This window comes from Coloeus monedula, assembly GCF_965178545.1.
Source record: "Coloeus monedula genome assembly, chromosome: 5".
NCBI classification, from domain to species: Eukaryota; Metazoa; Chordata; class Aves; order Passeriformes; family Corvidae; genus Coloeus; species Coloeus monedula.
In genome coordinates this window covers 15,211,985-15,234,043 of record NC_138785.1, presented here as the reverse complement: position 1 = coordinate 15,234,043, position 22,059 = coordinate 15,211,985, and the positions used below count along the sequence as shown (strand labels likewise).

At 39.0% G+C, this 22,059-nt stretch overlaps 1 protein-coding gene across 3 annotated transcripts in view; it reads left to right on the top strand.

Moving 5' to 3' along the window:
* Positions 1-22,059, top strand: part of DCLK2 (doublecortin like kinase 2) — an 80,610-nt gene that overhangs the window by 51,533 nt on the left and 7,018 nt on the right. For all 3 annotated transcript variants that reach the window (XR_014226432.1, XM_082282444.1, XM_082282443.1), the window contains 9 exons: positions 316-410; positions 6,397-6,469; positions 7,448-7,556; positions 11,106-11,163; positions 14,315-14,434; positions 16,206-16,352; positions 18,568-18,701; positions 19,972-20,049; positions 21,596-21,692. Coding sequence is in view for 2 of the 3 variants with exons in the window: in XM_082282444.1 (XP_082138570.1) it covers positions 316-410; positions 6,397-6,469; positions 7,448-7,556; positions 11,106-11,163; positions 14,315-14,434; positions 16,206-16,352; positions 18,568-18,701; positions 19,972-20,049; positions 21,596-21,692 (911 nt within the window). In the remaining variant the exon portion in view is untranslated. The remainder of the gene's footprint in view (positions 1-315; positions 411-6,396; positions 6,470-7,447; positions 7,557-11,105; positions 11,164-14,314; positions 14,435-16,205; positions 16,353-18,567; positions 18,702-19,971; positions 20,050-21,595; positions 21,693-22,059) is intronic.

Below are 22,059 nucleotides of genomic sequence, written 5' to 3'. Positions count from 1 at the left end.
CAATTTATTATGCAATTTTTAAAGGCCGTGGCTTTTTTTTTTTCTTTCTTTGTTTCTGTGCCCAAAACTCTTGCCCTGGTAAAGGACAGAATGGGCTTTTTTAATCTCTGGAATGACAATGCAATATTTGTATGTCTTCTTGATCCCATATCCAGCCACATGAATTTTCAGGGTGCAATTTTGTGACATGCAAATGTATCATTTATTCCTAAATGCTGAGGAGTCTGTTATGGTCTTTGTTAGCAGACTTCAGTGATAACTTTCGATTTTTTTTCATCTCTTTTTCCATTTGTTCACTTCTATTGCTTTGGCCAGTTAATGGAACCCCAAGCAGTCAGTTATCCACCCCAAAATCTACAAAGTCCTCCAGTTCTTCACCAACAAGTCCTGGCAGCTTTCGTGGACTTAAGGTAAGTACAGGAACTGTAAACCCCCTAAATTCCATTATTCATTGACTGTATGACACTGGAGCTGAAGGAAAAATAAAAAATGAAAAGCTATAATTTTGGAGGGTAGCCTTGCTGGTATGATTTTTGCTCATAGGAAGTGGAGAATAGATCTGAAGTAAGATATTTCTGTTTTGTCTGGGTTGAACACTCAGCTTCGGAAAGGCAGAGTGCGGTGCTGGCTTGAATATGCCACTTTGTCCTCCAGATTTTCCACTGTTTTTTGGACGGCAGAAATCCTCCAAGCAATTTATATTCCTTCAGCCTATATAAACGTAGCACTGTCTTTTCAATACCTTATAGTCTTGTAGCATTGCCCAAGTTTCATCTAAAGCAGGCTTATTTCTCCTTGGCACACAATTTCACCCCTCAATCCAGTCTCTTGCCTGAAAGCGTTTGAGGGCTCCCTTTGGGAGCAGCCTGATGTCTGGCAGATTTTTCTGTGTTGCACCAAGAGATTTCTCTTCCTCTCCCACTTCAAAACTGGCTGCATTTGCAGTTCTTGGAGGCTGCTCTGTGCCTTTTGCTCAGTGAAATAAAAGGAACAGTCTGGAGCACAGTGGAGCATCTCATTGCTGCATTTGTGCAGCTGTCCTTACAAGGAGAATTTTCTTATGGAATCATCAATTGCAGCCTTTCTGGAAGCAGACTGGATGGTTTGCACTGATTATTCTGATCAAGTAATAGCTCCTATTGGTGAACACAGCATTTGTGAAGAGGCTGCATAATTCTGTGGAAAACTGTTTTCTCCGTTAAGAGACTGGCTAAAGGACGTGATTTGAATAGTGCTCAGATTTGGGTTTTGACATGCTAATTGTTATCAAGTCTTGTTTTGCAAGGAGTATGGCACTGGTTTCTGCCAGACTGCTGTGATAATTCTGACAAAGGATTTTGATACATTTAATTTATTTGTTTCATTTAGTTGTTTAATTGTTCGTTTTTTTATCAATTTTGAATTATATCTGTAGCTGTTTGGTTAAATAACTTTTAAGAGCTGTAATAGTTCTGACACAGAAAATTAGAACTCTGTGTCTCAAAAATCTCTCTGGACAGCTCCTCTATGGAGTTTACAGTAGAGGACACCAGAATCACTGGGCTTGATGCTCTGAGCTGGTCTGCACTATATTTAACGAATGCTCTTTTGTCTTTCTTTAATTACAAGTTTAGAAACGAGATCATTTGCCTTGGTTTTTTCCAGCGCTGCTCTGTCTGCTTTTAGCTGATTAAAGCTCCATTAAAGGCAGAGAGAATTCTGATAGCAACAAGCAATTCTCACGAAAGTGGACACGTCCCGTTTCCCATTCACTTTCACTCAAGTAGGCTGCTGTACTTTTTCAATTTGGAGTTTAGTTGGTGCTGGAGATCAATGGGTTATCGTGTCAAATAATTCACCCCCATATGACCAAAGAAAACAGCAAAACCAAATCAAGCGTCTCAGACTTGGTGTGCTACTGAGGTGTAGTGAGTACCTCTTGTTTTATTCCATTAGGATGCATCTGTTTAGTAGGATTGTCCCAGCTGTGTTCCTGAGACTAAAGATAGGGAAAGTTATCTGGTGAATCCAAGGGGGAATTCTGAAAGGATCAAGTGTGCTGTTCAGTTACACCTGTTTCTCGATTATGTGGTAGCAGTAAGGACTGGTTTGGGGTAGCAAAAAGCCACTAACAGGGGAGGCATGGTTTTATGCAAAACCAGATTCTTTTAAGAAACCACTATTTTATACCTTTTTGTAGAATTGGGGTTTTTTTTGTTAGTCTGATGAGAAGAACAGGGAAAGCAGGGAACAATTTTATTATTTGGAGATTATTGCTTTTCCTTATTGTTTTATAGTTCTTTGTTGCTAAGACTGCATTGCTGCACAGACAAGCAGTCTGGCTTCCTGCACTTGTATAAAGAAGGTGTCATGACTACAGCTGAATGAAAATTTAGATATAAATACCATGTCCGTGATGGAATAAGGTGTATTTTAGAGTTTTCTGTGTTTGAGAGTTCAATATTTTGAGTGATTTATTGTGTACAAATCATGTATGTTTGTTTTTGTAGAGGGTGAAACAGCAGGACTTAATATAATGGTTTTGTATAAGCTTGAAGCAGCAAAAAGGGAACAAATCAGGGTTGATGTTTCTATTTCCTGTAAAGAGCAGAGCATCAGAGTAGCTGCACTTGAACTGGACTTAAAAAACTTTTGTTTAAAAAGCCAGAGCAAAGTAAAATATTTTGCTATAGATTAGAACCTGGCTAACCTTTTTGTAGTTTGACAGCCAATGTAGAGCACAAGTGATAGTGCTAGTCATCAAGGCAGCCAACTTGCAAAAATACTGATTGCAGCAGCAATTTCTTCTCAGTCTCAGACACTGAGTCTTATATTCTCTGAATGCCACTATTCCTTTGAAGAGACATCTCTTCATTCCCCAAGGATTCCTTCTGCTTCACAACACTTTGTTAGGAGTGGTGTGTTCAGGCACAGGAGATTCCTCTCAGGAAACACTCCTTGTGAACAGTTTTTCTTTAGAGGAAAGGGCCTTCTTTCTGTCCTTTTTAGCTCTTCCAACCAGAGTGCCCTTGTGCTATTAATTGTTCAGTACATGCAGTAAGTCCAGCATCCCAGGCTTGCAGAAGTGTTTTAAATAGTGGACTCAGAGGTTATATTGAAGTAAGGAATTAATGCTATGTCTTAATAATAGTAAACGCGACAGAATTTCCCCACAAACCCAAATAAAAGCCTTCATTCCAGTAAATGACAAATATGGATACTATGCACCCAACACACTATATATTCTTATTCAGACTATTTATTTTTAATGTCCCAATATTAATCTGTAAGTAAGCATTTCACTTAGCAGAGGGTTTGTTTCAAGGTCAAGGTTTATTTATAAAAGTTAACAAGTATGGGCATGAAGTAAATGACTACTCTGTACAGTGTTCTCTTGTGATCAAATGTGCTGAGTTTCTTATTTTTCTGTTTAATTCCCATGGAGATAAAATCTAGTGCATGAGTTAATAATAATGGTAATGGTGCATTTGGTGGCATGGGACAGCTGACCAAGAGGAGTCCTTTTGCTGTTCTGTAGGCAGTGGAAAGGTTTAACATTTTTCTTTGGTTCTCAATGTGCATTTCTATGCAATGCTGTTAGGGGTGATTTGACTCTTAGCTCTTTCAGTACATCTGTTATTCTGCACACATTGTACCATAAAAATTGTCCAGAGACTAGATTAAATTTGGAAATTGGTGTAACTTTGGAAAGTGGTGTCATTACTTCCTTATGCTGACTTGGACTGCCTTGTTGTCTCCTCCTAAATTAGGGACCACAAAGTCTTGCAATCTTTTTAAAAAGAAGATAAAATCATACAAATAAAGAGGCTTTACAGTTGAAGACTTTGGTAGACTCACAATTATGCTAAATAGCTTTGTGTTTGAATTTGTCTGGGTATTACTTTTGCAATTGATGGACCAAATGACCAAAGTGAAAAGGCATTAGAACCTGATCCAACAAATAAGTCTAAGTACTTGCTTAACTTTCAGCCATTGAGTAGTCCCTTTTACTTCAGTGAGGATGTCAATGTACTTAAACATGTGCTTAAGTGATTTGAAGGATTAGTGCCTATCTTCACCAAGGTTTTTAATCTCTTCAGTGTTGTACATGTGAGCTTTGTGTGTAGTTTTATATAAAGATTATTTACACGTGATTATCCAGCCCAGGGGCTGTAGCAGTTCATAGAGGGATTCTTTAACTGATGCATTTGGTGAATTTGCAATTCATGTTTCAGGATCGCTTAAAAAAATACTAAGTTCCTGTGTTACACATTATGTTACTATTAAACATTACAATAATAAATACTTACAACATCTCTATGAGATACTGATTATATAAATAATATTTATGTTCAGAATGTCTTTCAACCCCTTCTTACTACAGCCTTTCAGGATGAATTACACTGACATGATCAAAGTTTCCCCAGATTTCAGAGAATACTTCTGCGAACAGTTAATTCACAGTTTCACTAAAATACTCATACTCTACAGTTAGATTCATCACCATCCCAGGTAGCTGCCAAGGAGTTAGGTATTTCCTTCAATATGAAAAAATCGCCAAATGTTTCTGCAAAGATTAGTGTCATGGGCAATCTGATACTGAGAGCAAAGGTTTGCCAACCAAGGTACCATTCCACTGCAAAAGAATATGGGTTTCTATTTGTGGATCTTTCCTCACACTCTAATGGCATAAAAAATAAAATCCCACCAGCTGTGGAGTTGTGGCAGAACTAGGGTTAAACCTGCCATTTCAGATTCTGATCTAACACCTCAGCCACAATGGCAGCATTAATTTTATTTTATTTTTGTATTCATTTTAGCTTTTTTTCCTGTTAATGTTTGCTTCTTTCTTGCGGTAAGAAGGAATGTGCCCAGTCATGCTCTGCCCTGATTACAAGACTGGAGGAAGTTGGAAGTGTGGGCTAGATGTTCCCATGTATTGTCACTCTCTGAAAACCTAAAATAGATTACTAATATTTTAGGCTGATGACTAATACTTGGCTATGGTCTCTTCTGTTATCTTTGCTTCTTATTTCTTCATGCTTAAAGAAAATGTGACTGACTGGTTAAGAGACTGACTCATGATTTTGTACATTTAACCCAAATGTCCTTGTTCCTAATCCTTGTTAAACAGACAGATAACTCAGAAAGACAGCAGCATTAACATAACCTGGGTTTAAGTTTTTAGCAAGGAGCAGAGTAGTAGCTGCCTGCTTGCTGTTTGATGCTACTTCTGTGCCAAATGCTGGTAAACTTCATTGTTTCAGGGGCTCTACAAAATTAAATTGTACAGCTTCTAGTTACTGTACCTTTAGCTGATTTGGCAGCTCAGCTGCCACTAGAAACTTAAGCATTCATTAGCATTTCATGAGCCTTTAGACAATATCCCTATCTGTCAGTTCAGTTCTTTCCCTGACAATAGTGTTAATGATTTAAAATATTCAGCAGTGTAACCACACAATGTCAGCTAAAACGCAAAATGCTGCATTTGCATTCCTGGTGTCCTGCAAAGCCATTTCAACAGACACCGAGCTTAAGGCAGAGAAGCATTTTAATCCTTCCTGTGGTGAGTGCTGAAAACTACCATAATAGCCCATGAAGACAACAAGATCTGGAACTTCACAGAACAGCAAGAAATGTTACATAGAGGAGGGGGAATGATCTAAAATGTATTTTAATTTCATGCAGCATCCCTAGACATAACTGTAGTAGGAGAGCTTATAGGAGTGGTGCACAGAACACATCCAGTATATTTTACTATTTATGGCATTCATTCCTATGCCTCTACCCCTGTCCAGAATAAAAACTTACCGTTCCTTATGTCCCTGGGCAGTATGGCAGGATGACTTTAAGTAGCATCATAAAGATTCAGATCCAGTACCAATTAAGGTGCTAGTGCAGGAAAATCAGTTTTCTTCAGCTGTCTTGCTTCAAAATCATTTAGATACTTGGTTTTTTACAGTGTCACAGTTACTAAAACTGCATCTGTCTGGATGCATATTAGACATCTAACTTGAAATGCTTGTAGGTGTCTTAAATCTCCACATCTATAATAACCTGAAATACAGCCTGGTAGATTGCTAAATAAATCTGATTATCATAGATGTACCTGGCCATCTACTCCAAAATGGTAGGTGCAGCTGAAAGGAACTTTCTTTGCTGTTTACTGAAATCTGTTCAACTGCTTATCTAAATAGCAATATTGGGGCTGAATCTTAAATTGGTGCAAGTGACAATGAGGCATTATGATGGTGATGAACTGTGAGAAAGCAAGAATGAAAAAGAGATGGGAGTAGAAAAGTAAACTGACTCTGTATAGATGTTTATAGTGGGTTTTTTTTAAACTTTGCTGCTTTTTTGTATGGCTCTTTCGTGTGATTACCATGAGAAATTAGAAGTTGTTGTGTACTTCCACAGATCTCCCCACATGGTGGATCTTCTTCCAACGTGAATGGTGTACCTGAATCACTCCGTTGCCAGAGTCCTGAAGGTAGGACACCAATAATTGCTGACAATCCTTGCCAAAATTTTGCTGTAGGTGACACTTGGTTTAGCACTTTCAGATGGCTTCTGATGACTCCAAATCATTTTCTGTTTGGAAATATTTGTTGCCTTTTGGAAAAACTTATATTGGAAAAATTGTCAGTGTGTTTTATACATCAAGGCTGTAAAGTTAGGAAATAAATTTGGTTAATAGTTTTTTGTCCAGGGGTAGCATATTTCTGGACCTTGCTCTTCAATAGTCACTGTTAGGGATTTGACTGATTTTGAACATGGCCTCCATTACCACCAGAAATGTGTTTGTGGCTGGATTGAAAGAGGAACCCTCCTCAGGAGAGCTCATTGTGCTTCAGGAAGAACCACTGACCTTTCAACTGACATTAGCTAAACTTAACCTTTCATTCCTCATCTCTTTAAAGAAATGTCAATTATTTTAAAATATTTTTAAATTTCATGTTGGAGTTACATTTTTTATTCAAAAATACTGAAATAAGTGTCTTTCAAAATTACTTGCATTTTGGATGTTTTAGCAGCACCTATAAGAACTTGAAGGAATTCAGCAGATAAAATTTTTGGGTCTTTCATATGCATTGTAGATGAATCCTATTTGCATTTTTGCTTTGACTTTCCAAAAAGAAAAAAAAAGGTCAAAAAAGTAATTTGAGGTCAGAAAATTTTAGATGAAGAACTTCTAACTGCATTCATTACTTTTAGAATATGCCTATACAAAAACGATGTCGGAAGAGATTTATTTGTGTGTTCAAAGGTCAAATAACTTTGGGTTCATCTTGTTCTTCTTTACACTTGAGATAAAACCAAGGGAATTGCAGTGAAGAAAACAGCTTACTTTTAAGTTTTGTTTTGCATTTGTGACTGTTTTATATCTGTGGAGCCCATTGGGGATATATTGCATCCTGCTGATACTTCTCTTCAGCTTGCATTATGGACTTTTTTTTTTTTTTTGCAGGCTTGAATGGAAACAAGTTCTCAGGGTCATCTACCATTCTTGAGAAGTACAAAGTGGGGAAGGTGATTGGTGATGGCAATTTTGCTGTTGTAAAGGAGTGTGTGGAACGGTGAGCAAGGAAACTGTTCACTCCTGCTGTTTATTGTACTGGATAAAGCCCTGTGCATTAAGATAATTTCCTAGACAAATGTAATGAGATGAAAGCGAAGAGCAGTTGCAAAAATATGCACACACTTCAGGAGAAATAGGCACAGCAAAACATGCTTCCTATGTTTTCTTCTAGCAAAGGGATATGAGAACAGCAGAGAACCATGGCTTTTTATCCCTCAAACTAAAGGAGGCATCACCTTCTCATGGTGCCTCTTAAGGAAACCCCTCAGCTCTTCAAGAAGTCTCTCACACTACAGATGGTTGTGGATGACAGGAAATTGTACGTGGCATCTAAACAGAGTTTGAGCGACCCCCCTTCTGCCTCAGCAATTCTGCTGCTGTGGTGTCCTCACTGCCTGTTGCTGGCATGGTTTTTCACAGCTTTCAGCATTCTTTGGGTAGAGTACTCTTAAAGACATGCAGTTGTTGGCTATCAGCCTGTGCTGCTGGCTCCCTTGGGCTTGCTGCTTCTGTTTCGTGGTGTAGTGAGCAGCCAGACACTTTTCAGATGAACCCTTCAATATGCCAGAGCCTGAAATGTCCTTGTGCCTGGTGCCCCATGGGGTAGTCAGGATACCCCTGCAGACCCATGCAGTGCTGCTGCTCTTCCTCTGTGAGCTTTGTGTCACACTTTGCTGCCAGTGCAAACATAACAGATGATTTGACTATCACTTTCTCAGTGTATTTTTTTTAGAACCACCTTCTGCTATCTTCATCAACCTGAGAGTTATGTCAGTTTCTTAAATATTATGGGGAATCTCCAACTTGTACTCAAATACTAGGAAAACTCCGCAAATGACTGTGAAAAACATAAATGTTAGAGAAACATTCTATTTTTTGATCCTGATCTGCGGATTTTAGTTAAATTGAAAGAAAGATAATTCTGAATGGAACTGAGAGCTGAGGTTAGATCAACAGGTCTGTAGTTCCCTGGGTCTTCCCTCATGCCCTTGGAAATGCATTGTCAGCACATGGAAGGCCACTGCTCCCACCCTTGCAGTCCTCTGCCTCAGGAGACTGGGCAGCCCAACGTCTATCAGTAGCACTAAAGACTGAGGCAAACAAAAAAAGCATTCTGTGCCTCTGCTTTATCTTAATCTCTGTTAGTCGGGTGACAGTCTTCAGCAAGTTCTAATATTTTCTTTAGCGCTCCCTTTGCTCTTGACATACCTTAAAAAGCTTTGTCATGTGAATGAACACTGGCCAGTTCCAGCTCTAATGGGGCTTTGGCCTTTCCTGTCTTCTCCCTGCATGCACAAACCTCAGCTCTGTAATCTTGCTGCAAAGCCCCACCTTTCTTCCAAAGATACTCTTGAGCACCACAAGGAGTTCCCTGCTCAGCCAAGCTGGTTTTCTGCCACTTAATGTTTGGAAAAATTGATTTCTCCCACAAGAACAAGGGCTACTGATCCAGTAACTTCTCATCATTACCCACAGAGAAATTCATCAGTGCTTACATCCCAACCAGGTGATGCAGTAGTAGATGCCCTCTACACCATCTCCTGCGTTTTCCACTGCCCTTATCCTCACCCAGAGGCTTTCATGAAAGATAGCAGATTAAAAACACAAGATAACATATTTATTTTCAGAAATATCATCTGTGCATTTTGGAAATCACTTAAGTCCCACTGGAAATGGGACAAGGGCTCCTAAATCACTGAATGTCATCTGTGCTTTTTGGAATGAGGAAACTGGACCAGAAAAACAACCCTCCAATTATAAAAATTTTTAAAAGGCACAGTTAATCTTCAATATCTAGTTTTTTATGTGATCAAATCTTTAGTGGAACATGATTAAATTAATTTTAGTAAAATAAGTATACAACAACAGTTGCTAATAATAATGATGAAAGAGGAAATGCCAACTGTAAATGCTTCTCTTTTAATTCCTATTAATTATACGTAATTTCTAACAGTGTTGTGCTAAGAAGCCTTAGCTGTGGAGCCAGGATCCTATTACACAGCTACCAGCTGTGATGTTCTACAAAAAGAATAAGGTGGTCTTTTTTGTGCCTGGGTGTCTGTATATAAAGACATGAGTCAACAGATGGGCACTGACAGCTCGAGAGAAGAACCCCAGAGACCTGTCAGACAGTGCTGGTGTATGATGTGCAGTGATATTAGCACACAAATTGCGTGCATTATATCCACCTTTGTTTCTTGGGTGCTGTGGTAGAGGTAATTTCCAAGAGGGATTGGAAGTTGTTGGATGAATTGGCTTTGTGAGTGTTAACTCCTCTTGCTCCCAGCAGAGTGCTGAATGTTTGCTAAGGGGGTGTTGCTGGTTAATTGTTTGCAGGCTTTCTGATATAATTTGTGGTGTAAGGTACAAATTGTGATTTTTGATTTCCACACTGTATTCGTAGCAGATCTTATATCAGGTCTGTAACATGAGAGGGTGGCATTTCACAGATACCATTTAGATAAGGGCTTCTATCTAAGGACCAGATCAGGTTGTAACTATGACAACCTCGCAGATACAGCTGCACTTCCAGGGCAGAGATTCTTGCCTGCATTTTTTCAATAATGCATAAATGGAATGTTATGTGTTAATTCCATTATTTTTTCTGTAAGGTGCTGGTTTTGACCAGTTGTATCTAACGCCAAAAGCACAGTGAAAATCACCCTGGAAGTTTAAAAACATACCTGACTTTTGCTTTTGTATCTACATCCTGTTTTCCAGTGCTTTTCTGATGCACACTGGAGTCTATAGGCACAATACAAAATAGCAGCAACTTGGTCTTACAGCATTTTCATGGGATTTTTAATTCATCACTAATATAAGTTGTAGTATCTTCTTTGTTTAAAAAAAATTACATTGTGTTTCTTTTTTTTCCTCTCATTTTCCCCCCTTCTGGAGAAATGGAGATTTTTATTGCTTAAAGGGATGAAAGACAAACAAGAGCTCCTTTCTGTGAGAGTATTTGCTGAAAACAGTAATCCTTTTTTATTTTGTATATGACCCACCCTGCTAAATGTCATGGGACTTCAGATGACTGCTGTAGAATTCCACAAAATACTGAAAGAAAAAAAAAATATACCAAAGCTCAAAATCGGCACCTAATAAATTCTACAGGATTTTTAACTAGCTGTAATGAACTATGGGATTTTAACTCTGTTGAATCCTGTTAAATTTCTCTACTAGGGTATCAATCTTCACACATGTATGTGTGTGATTTTATCTTCAAAGCCCAACAATTGAACACAGCTAAGTGGAAGGCTGAAGGCAAATTTTGCATGTTGCCTTAAAGAAGTGGCAGAGTTGTGCCAGGTCACAAAGAAGAAATTGCGGCTGGTTCCTGGGATTAATACACCAAGGGAGCTGGGCTGTGGTAGTCAGGGAAACCGCAGGAACAAATGATGCTGAGGAAACAAAAACAAAACCCAGGTCTGCTCTGTGAATTTTCTGTCAGCAACCTCCATGGGCCACAGCACAGTGTTATGATGGTGTATTCACAGAAAATGCCACAATTTTTCTAATTAATGGCTCTTGTGCTTTTCTTGCTTAGATCCACAGGAAAGGAGTTTGCCCTGAAGATCATAGACAAGGCCAAGTGCTGTGGGAAGGTAGTGTACAACAATTTGCATGTGTACAGAAGCAGCACTAGCAGCTGCTCGTTAGTCATAAATGGTGGGTGTGTTTGGGTTTTCTGACTATTTTCAGAGTATCTCTTTAACAAGATGATAATGTATCCAAGAAGCAAATAATAAAAGCAGTGAGTGTTAGTCTACTAAATAATAGAGAAAAACCAAACTAATTGTTGTCTATTTTATTGGACTGACAAAAAAAAAATGCTAATATGCGTCCAAAATATATTGGATGATTTTGATGTGTAAAATGTGAGTGAGGAAATTTGCAACTATATGTTTATTTATGTAATACTCATCTCACTCTGCCTCTTATTTTTCTCTTTTTATGGCTGAACGTGCTCCTTTTATAAGCAGAACATGGGTTTGAAAATAAATTTTCACAACCATTTCTTTATGTAGTATCACCTTCCTGTATTAACAAAGATCTCTTGTGTTCCAAAAGCTTTCTTTTTAATTCAAACTTTAAACAAAAAAGTCAAAAAATTGTCTCTTCAGCAGAACAGCATCTCATAATGAAAACAAATATCTGAGAGTATCAGACCTCTTCTTTCCCTTCATGCTTCCTGAGAATAGATATTTTTAAAAAGGGAGAAAAACTGCCTACTCTCTTTGTGTAGTAAGGAGCTGTGTGATGCTGTGATGACTTCTATTAGTAGAGGTCTTCAGACAGAATCATTTTATCTGTGCAGATTTTAAACCATGTATTAGGTGCTAGGAGATGAGGGTTTCATTTTACCTTGTATTCTTCAGGTTTATTTAGAAAACTTGGAAAAGAATCATAAAAATGTGCAGCCACAAGAAAAAGTGCTAGGATTGCCTTTCTGAGATTAAAATATTGCAGTTTCTTCAGCTGTGGAAAGGGCGACCCAGTGTGTTTCGCTGCAAACAAAATTTTTGGATGATGTGTACAGCTTGCAACTTTAGATGGTTTTCATTACTTGTCTGAGTTAGCTGCTTAGGCATCATGAATTGGAATGGTCTAGAGACAGATAATGTATTTTACACAGTAGAGTTTAGAGGAATTTTCTATTTATCATTCTCCTTGCTTTAAAACATGCATTAAAAAAATATCAACCCTATGGATGCATAGTTGCCTGTTTTAAAAGGACTTGTATCTGCACAGCTGGAGACTGTTGGGAAGATGTTTATACCTCTTAGGGGAGTGGCAGAACCATCCTGGAAGAATTCCAACAAAGGAAATAATTAAATTTTGTTGCAGTGTATTCCTTCCTCACTCCAGCCCACCAGAAAACCACCCATCCAGCCAAATTCGGATGATTTAAGCGTTGCTAACTGCTCCTTGATCTTGGATGTTTGAAAATTTGAATCCAATTGACTGTTTTCCACAAGTGGCTTAAATGCTACTTACATAATAATGTCTCTGTAAATAAATCATGTTAATGTAGACTGAAGCATACATTGCACTATCCAGGAGAACACCATAACGAGTTTTGGACTTACTATTTTTTTACATGGCAAAACGTAGCAAGACAATGGGTTGGTTGGAAGTAACTAACTGCGTATAACTCAGCATTTTTTGAGGGCAGATTTTTAAACAGTAGCTGAACAATATTTTGGAGCCTTTTAAAACAATATTGTTTATTTTAAGTATTACTTATGGCTGAGCCTTATTTAAAGCAGTTAACAATTTAGTCAAGTGAAACAAAGAAAGCACAGATAAAGCCATTGTGCCTTAGTTGTAATTAATGGGTGTAATAAATTGAATATGTTAGCTGTACTTTAGGTTGAAAAAAGCTAAAGATTCTAGTTTTTGCTTGGACTCTCAATGTTAGTTTTGAATTTCCAGGCTTCCATCCCTAAGGCTTAGTATGCTGTGGCTATTCACGTCTGTCTGGTGATGAGATTCAGCATTGTGTTTAACAAAATTGCTTCCTGTTTGTCTGTTTTGTTTTTTCTCCAGAGCACTTTGCTTGGAGCAGGCATATGTTTGTTCAGAGTGACAATTGCTGCTCTTTCAAAGTGAATTTGAAAGGTGTGATGTTTAACCCGTGTGTGCCGCACCGTTCTCTCACCAAATGAGATGCACGTGTGGCATGTGGGTTCTGAGCTATGTAGCCACAGAAAGCTTTGGCAAAAGCACAGTGCATCTGTAAATAACCCTGGAAAAAGAAGGTGAAGTGATGCAAGATCTCCAGTCACTGACTACGCACAGTGGATCACGTTTCCCCCTAATGCTCTGCTCACAAATGCATGAAGTGCATGCTCCTTATCAGTGCATTTGACATGGATAAGTTCCCAGTCCAGTGACATGATTTGTTACCTGCCAGGGTGGAAGGATACCCGTGTTTGATGCAAGCATTGTTGCTTATTTTGCAGAGAACCTAAATACAATATCTGTATTCCAATATTTATAAAGGAAAACTAAAATCATTCTTCACATAAAAGGGACACATAATTTTCTTTTTGCTCTCCAGTGTTAAAATGTTCTAGAAAACAAGACATTTGAAACTAATTTGCTCTCAAAAGCCATAACTTCCTCAGAAGCACAGGGAAGGGGAAATTAAACTCAGTCTGTGTGCTGTTAAGCTGTTGGAGTCACAACAATTTAACTGAACTATTACACATTTTGCAGATTGTAAATCTCGAACAGACATATAAAATGAACCAAAATCCGTAAGCACTCAGAATATTTTTTTTCTTTAATATATTCTACAAATTTTTACAAAATAAAGTCCTTGGATATAAATCCTAGGTAATCTGTCCTTGAGTAACCTACACTAAATGAGAGGTGAAGGCTGGAGGGGATCAAGAACATGTTAACTATTGATGAGGGGTGACAGGTTGCAAAGATCCAGCTTGGGGGCAGAAAGGTTCTGAACTTAATTTCACCTCATAATACCCACATAAGAATATAACCTGCATTTTCTGAACTGCTGTCATGTTTTGGGGTCTTTTTCGGAGATGCCCCGTTCATTACATGTGTGAATTATATTTTAAATTAAATGTGGTCAGTGATGAAATATAAGTTTAGACCAAGCAACTGAGAATAACCACCTGCTATATAAATTAATCAGCAAAAAGGGTGGTCACTGATCAAGTGATAGGAAAAGGAAAAGTGAATTGGCAAGTTCCTGTTTCAGATAAACTTCCATCCTCTTCTGAACAGGAACACCTGATTGAAAATGAAGTGTCTATTCTGCGCCGAGTGAAGCATCCAAACATCATCATGCTCATAGAGGAGATGGATACCCCCACAGAGCTCTACCTGGTGATGGAGCTGGTCAAGGTAGGGCTCAGGGGGCTTTATTTGTCTTTTCTGAGTTCTCTGTGTTGCTGTGAAGTCTGAGCAGTATCTAGGAACGCTAAGATCTTGAGAGACATAATCATACAGGGTTTCAGTGGTAAACTGCATTTTTAAATCATAAAAATACACCCTTCAAGTAATTATATTAATGGAATTTCTCTCTCTTCAGCTGTAATTTGACTATTAACATAAGATTTGAAGTAATTTTACAATGTGTACAGTCTAGACAGAAGTGGATAGTGGGTTTTTTTTGTCATGCCTACAATATGCAGGGGCGATAGTGATACGCGTTTACTAACAGAACACCTGCATTTATTTCACTATTCTCATTATTTAATAATTTGATTTAAAGAAATGAGCTCTCTGTAATTAATTTATTGAAGAGATAAGACAAATAGTTTAAACTCAAGCGATTTTTATCCTGGAAAACCAAAACTCAAAAGATCTCACCTGTTTTGCTTATATCAAAACAGAAATAAATCACCAGAGAACAGATGCTGCTGTTGTACATGTACAGAGAAAACACAAATACTCATTTTGCTGTCGCCTTGTGAGCCAGATACACGAGTAGCATCAAGTTCTAGTCATGCATTCTCTTGTCTGAGTTCTGAACATGCACAGCAACATTGCACATCAGCTTGACTGGCATGTCAGATACAAATAACATACAGCAGAAGCAGCACTGCTCATTTTTTGAGCAGCACTTTTTATTTCTGACTGAAGAACTGTTACGGATTCAGGAGTCCCCTTTAGAATGGTTGCCAGACTGGGAAACCTCTACAGAAAGTGTGTAGTTGTTGAATTCATAATTTATGTAGCCTACTCATCTTTCCTCCTTTCTAGAAGTTATTTTTATATCCCATAGGCTTTTTGGGGTTTTGAGACAGTATTTTTAATGTTTTAATTCACCACCATCTTGGCCTGTATTTCCTGAATTTGCTGCTTTTCTTCGGTGTGCATGGAAATGCTTGGAATGCCACCCACAGCTCAGACAGATCACTCCTACAGATGTATCCAGGGAAACCATCATGGAGACACCCACATGAAATTTGTTGCAGTGACTGAAAATGCCGCATCAGTAACTCACTCACACGTTTTGTATTCCCAGAGGAATAGGGCATCTGTAAACAGAGCCTGACACATTCAGAAATCAGCTGGAGGTTCTGTACTTTGATGTATCTCAATCAGTGGATTGTTTTATGTTGGAATGGGCTTATCTTTTTTGTCCTCTTCAGCTATGTTTATTTGGTATTTCTTGCAATATCTGCAGAAATTTGAATTTGCTGAATATTTGTTAGTTTGGTTTTTGTTTTTTTTTTTTTTTTTTATTATTATTGGGCTAATTTATTTTAGACTTTACTCAAAATCAGGGCTGTTTTTCACTATGATAAAGGTATTATACTGACAAGATGAAGGAAAGGGAAGCTGTATGCCCCTACCTGTAGGTAATATGAGTGGTCAAAGTAGGAGGATCAATAGAAAAAAAAAATCCGTGATTTGCCAAAGCTCAGGCACCAGAAGCCTGGCGTACAGTTAAGAATTTAATGTAGATGACCCAAGTCCCAGTCTAGTATCTTGACAAGATGACAAGATCATCTTTCTGCAAAATAATTTTTTTTGCTATTTAACAGGAATTAGAGCATGTCTTTTGTGAAGGAAGATTTTACATGTTTGTTTAGCTTGTGGGTTTTTTAAATTAAATACCATCTTAATTATTTTTTAAACAGTGATCTTTTTCCTTTCCATTACGTAGGGAGGAGACCTATTTGATGCCATTACTTCATCTACAAAATACACAGAGAGAGATGGGAGTGCCATGGTCTACAATTTAGCCAGTGCTCTCAAATATCTTCATGGTCTCAACATTGTGCACAGAGACATCAAGCCAGAAAATCTTCTGGTACGTCCCATTTATTTTGCAGTATTTTCCCTTACTTTGTTCTCATTAATGCAAATGCTTGTGTATAAATGTCAAGGAGCACAGCAGAGAACAGCAGGCATATTAATTTAGAGTGAGTATGTGTGAAGTAAATCTTTTGCCATGGTATAGCAATCACCTTAATGCAGGAGAGCTGCGGCTCAAGCCTGTCCTTAGACCTATCTTTATTTACATTTTGGTTGGCTGCTTTTTGGATAAGCAGGAGTATTCTCTCACAAAACAATGAATTTTAAAGCTATGTCAGTGAATTATTTATCAGTTTGCAAGTGGGAGAAAGGTGGGCTGAGTGCCATTTCTTCCATTTCTTTGAACAATCCTATGGTTACCATCTGAAGCCAGTGGATTTTTCCTTTCACTGTCATAGTAGAATCATCTTTCTGATGATTTACCAGTGTTCTGGCTGGGAATTAAACCTGTACATAGCTTTATTCTTTTCCTAGGCAACTGACTGCTTTTTCTTTCGGCAGAGACGTAAAATAACTGTGCTGAAAAGAATTCCCATGAAGTCTGCTTTGGGAACTACTTATGGCCCAGTCCACAGAGGGCGTTGTTCCCATTCTGTGCACAGAATGGGATCAGCACGTGCTGTCTGTCCCCCTTATATATGCAGAGGTTACACTTGTTCATTACATATTGGATATTAAGTGTCATGCACTGCATGAACAGGGCCATAATCTCCCCTGCTTGAGGCATTTCTTAAAGTCTTTTGTGGTGTATGTCAGTCCTGTTTAATGAGTTTGCATCAAGAGCAGGAGTCATGGCTTATTTTGAACTATTACAAGGACAGGGCTACAAGCTGAAAATATTTCCTAATTAACAGACAATTCTCTCTCCAGTAATTCCACTGACAGTGTTTAGCAATTTAAATAAACCCTCAAATAAATTAGATTGTTTAGCAAAAAGTAAGGGGGGGAGGCTTCTCCTGGAAAATGTAGTCACAGCAACATGGCACTTGGAAGAGAAAATGAAGGTGGAAGTCTCACATATTATTAGTGCATCTCCAAACACAGACAGTCCAAAGAAATTTTAAGTTCTCATTAGTGATTGAATCAGTTATAAATAGGCACAAATGCCCTTTCTGCCTAGAAAGCCTAAAGAGATTACTCAACAGATGCAAATCTTACTCACTGTGATTGACAGCGGCAAAATGTTGAGATAACATCCTGGTATTGAATGCAAATGCAAATAATTCCCATCAACTGCTACCTGTTATTATAAGTAGTTAGGATTTTTGCACAGGGTCATCCAGCCTGTCTGGATGGGAATTACATTCCCTTTGGTAGTCATGCATTTAAAAAATGCAAACCCTAAGAGTAATAGCTGATATGAGGGTGTTTAAAAAGGAGAACAAGTGTTTCCATTACTGATATGAATTACACAGGGGAATGAAGAAAGATATTGCAGTGCTCAGTTGTTTGAGAAAGGCAAATAAATTCAGCCATTCTGGAGATTATGGGGTGCTCCATTCCAGAAACTAGATGCCTTTGAAATCATGTTAATATGAACATTTTACTTTAAGAGTGAAAGAGATGAATTTATTAGGAGGATGTTTCCTTTGTGTTGGTCTGGTGTGATTTACTCCTGCTATCATGCTTGTATACCACTTTTCTTTCTATCGAAATTCAGCTTCTTTCATCAATAAAATGACTCAGTGCTAGGCGCAGTGCGAGGTTATTTATGGGCCTTTTGGTAAGGTGCAGTTGGTCTGCACAGAAACCTAAACTGAACTTGCTCAGACCAAGCACAGGGAAGACATTTGCTGATGAAAGACCGAGTATGCTGACTAGATTTATGCTAAGTTAACAAGATGTTAAACAAATCTGATTGTAGCTGCCAGTCCCATTTTAAACTCTAGGTCCCAGTCAAATGAAAGTGGAGTATTATATTTTACTGAATATATTTAAAACTTCTCAACATTCAAGGATTGGCTTTTCTTTTCCCCCTCTAGTTGCTCAAGGCTGTGTCATGGTCTGACCTACATAGCTGGCAGACAGCTCTATTGAACACTTGCTCCAGCTGCAGTCAATGGGAATATCACTTTTCTTTCCCTCCAGGGCTGTGGAAATTCCTTTTTCCCATCTTCTTGGTGTGGCGATGATGATTTCCTGAAGAAATTAGAGGATATAAAAATGTAGATGTTCTTGTCCTCATTCTGTGTTAATTTCCCTGATTCTAGGTCTGTGAATATTCGGATGGAACCAAGTCTTTGAAGCTTGGAGACTTCGGACTGGCGACAGTGGTCGAAGGCCCTTTGTACACTGTCTGTGGGACACCCACCTATGTGGCTCCAGAAATCATTGCAGAGACAGGGTGAGCATGACACGGGCCTTGTAACCACTCATTTTTGGCAGGCAGCTCCTGACTGTTGTAAGATCTCAATGCTCCAATGGGCTGGCCTTCCATTGTTTGTAACCAAACCACCCGTGGGCACCACTCCCAGTTCCTCCAAGAGGCCAGTAGCCTTGTTCTCCCTGCTCCCAGAATTCACCTTTGCCTCCTCTCCTGCCTCCCCAGGACCAGCTCTGGTGCAGCTCTGGCCCATTTGTTTGTGCTCCCTGCCTAACCTCAGCATCCAGAGCCCATTGTACCACCTGTGACAGCTGCTTGGGGAAGAACAGACAGGCAAAATACAGTGTTTGCATTAGGAATGGAATAATTTATATTGGAAGAGGCTCCAGAGATCACCTGTTCTCTGGGCAGCTCTAATTAGATCACATTGATTCAAGTGACCCTGTTTGGGTGACACATCCTCTTTGATAATAATTGAACAAGCCCATTATTCTGTATTTAACAGGTCATTGTGTAAATACAAAAAAAAGTTGTGTAAAATGGTAGGTTTTCACAAATGGTAGATTTTCACAAGTCCTCTCTCCTTTTACACCTCCTAGAGCTCCATTCCATGCTCTAGCTGACTCTTGCCATAGCTGTGAACACTCTGAATTTCCTGATGGGGGGAGGTTTTGTTGTGTTGTTCCACTCCTTGTTCAGTGCATTTGTCGCATTGAGAAACATTTCACAGCTGCAGTGAGCTCCGGTGTCAAAGGGCACCTCATCTGTGTGTTTGAGATTTTGACAAACTGAATCCATTGAATAGGGGGAAAGACCTCTTTCTGACCTCCAGTGTTTTAATTTCTGTGCTTTAAAAGAAAAGTGCAGTTCTTTTTCCCTGTGTTACTCACTGGAGAGGCTGGAGAATTGGTGTGTCTTGTTGCTTAGCAACACATAACCTTAGAGATAGTTACTTCACTGTAGGGATTGAGAAGGCACATCCTTGTCTTTTATCATTAATAATTCTGGATTGGGAAACCTGGATACTGACTTGGATTTGAGTATATTCAGAAGACCCTGGAGAGCCTTGAGGCTTATGGTTGAGGAAAAAAAAAATAAATTAGAGAATCATGGTTTCCTAAAGACTGTAACGGTGTGAAGAAAAAGATGCTCAGGTATAAAATGCATTACCACATCAGCAGCAGGTAACTCAGCACAGATTCTCACATAATCCTGTCAGTGTCACTTATTTTTGATTGGAATGACTTTTTGTTGTTAATTCAGCACAAGTAACACAGCCTTGTTTTCTCAGGTATGGCCTAAAGGTGGATATTTGGGCTGCAGGTGTGATCACATACATCCTGTTATGTGGATTCCCACCTTTTCGCAGGTGAGTGGCAAAGGGAGGAAAACCAGCAAAACCAATCAAGTTCCTTCAGAGCAAGTCTGACCTTTCTCCCTGAAGGACGCATCCCTGGAGGAGGAAAAAAGGTGGATTAGATGGACACGTTTTCCTCACAGTTTTGTTCATTTCTTTAAGCGGTTTTCACTCGTCCCTCATTTTAGTTTTTGGGATCAATTTATTCATTTATTTTCCATGGGGGGGCAGCTGCTTTGGTGCCATGCGGGGGGTGTGAGGGCAGAGCCGCTTTTCCTTTTGTCTCCAGGCGCATCCCAGCTCCGCGATCCACGGGCACGCGCTGCCCTCTGCTGTTGGCGTCGGGACGCGGCAGCTCCCGGAGAGCGGGGGAAAAGGCTGGGCGGTGGTAAACCGGGAGAGGGGGAAAATGTCCTTATCCTGCCTTTTTAACCTTGTTCGTCCTTTTGAGAAGCGTCAAACGAGCGGTGGGGTTTGCAAACATCATTTTTGGTACTCAGGGTCACACCGTGTATGAGTTCTACTGAAAATCAAACGTTTTTTGTTTTGTTTTTTTTTTTTGCCAGAGAATGAGAAGGAATTGACACATTTTAATAGGGAATTCTCCTCCTAACATATAAATTACTAATGCAGGGCCTGTTTGTTCATTTTTATAACAAAATACTTAACAAAATACTTAGGTTTTAACTAAATCATCAGACTGAACGAAAATATTTTGCCAAGAATTACAATATAAATATTATTGATGGAAAAACATTAGTTCACGTATTTGGGTTTTTCATGTTGTTAGTTCATGTTTAAAGCTGAAAATCTGTTTTGAAAGATAATTAGACAAGCAAATGGATTCTTTGATTAGAGTTTGGGGGTAGGGCACAGAGAATGTCTATATCATGCTTACTAGAACCAGGTCATAACTGAGGTTAATAGATATTTATTTCCAACCCACCTCGAACTAAATTGTTCTTTACAGAAATAGGTTGAGTGGAGGTTCACTCTGACTATGGCCAGTTGAAAGAAGTTGAAAAACAAAAATCCCATTCCCATTAATCAGTGAATACTCATGATACTAGGTTTTGGATACAAAAGTGCTTATCCTTTCCTTTTCAGCAGCCTGCCAGTACTGACTACATTAAATGTATCCTGTGTTTTCTGTATGTCCTCCTTGGATTTTGAAAATTCTTCTGTTTTGATAGTTTCAAAGATGAGGCTCATTTCACTACACTTCTTCCCTCTACCACGTGTTTTCTGTAGCAGGTCCTTTAGAACTGGGCTGGCAAGTGACCGACTTTTCAATCCTGTTCCCCTTTCCTGTGTGCTAACTACGCAGTCCCTATTCCAGTGGAAAAGTTACCTCAGTGTGTTGGCTTTTCTGTTGTCATCACTTCTGACAGAGTAGCTATGACAAACAGCTCAGAAGAGCTCTCACTGTGTAAACTTGCAAATTACTCATTTCTAGTAATTATCAACACAATTTCTGTTCCATCCCCAAATCAAGTTAAAATTCCCATGACAAATTGGCTTCCATCTCAGGGTGTTTTTTGTTATTGCTGTTTTACAGTGAAAACAACCTTCAGGAAGACCTCTTTGATCAGATACTTGTTGGGAAGCTGGAATTTCCCTCTCCCTACTGGGATAACATCACTGATTCAGCAAAGGTACTGATACTTTTTCCAACCTGAAACAGCATTTCTGACAAGCCCCCGTGCAGCCTGTGCTCAGTTGGGAAGGCAGCCTGGAAGATCCAGAGCAGCCTCTTCCCCAGTGCCCCAGCTGCTGTGCCTTTTTAGTTGGTTTAGCTGAACAGTGCTTGATGAAAGCTCAGGTGTTTCAGGCTGTCATGTTCTGTCTGAGCAAGGGTAGCAAAATGCCAACTCCATTCAGGGAACACCACATAATAGTTCACTTCATGATGCACTTCACAGCATGTTCAGTGCTTCAGCTGCAAAATAAATGTGTCTCTGAATTTTTCCCTCCTATCACTCTTTAAAAAAGAAAAATTATTGCTCTGTGGACTGGACGCAG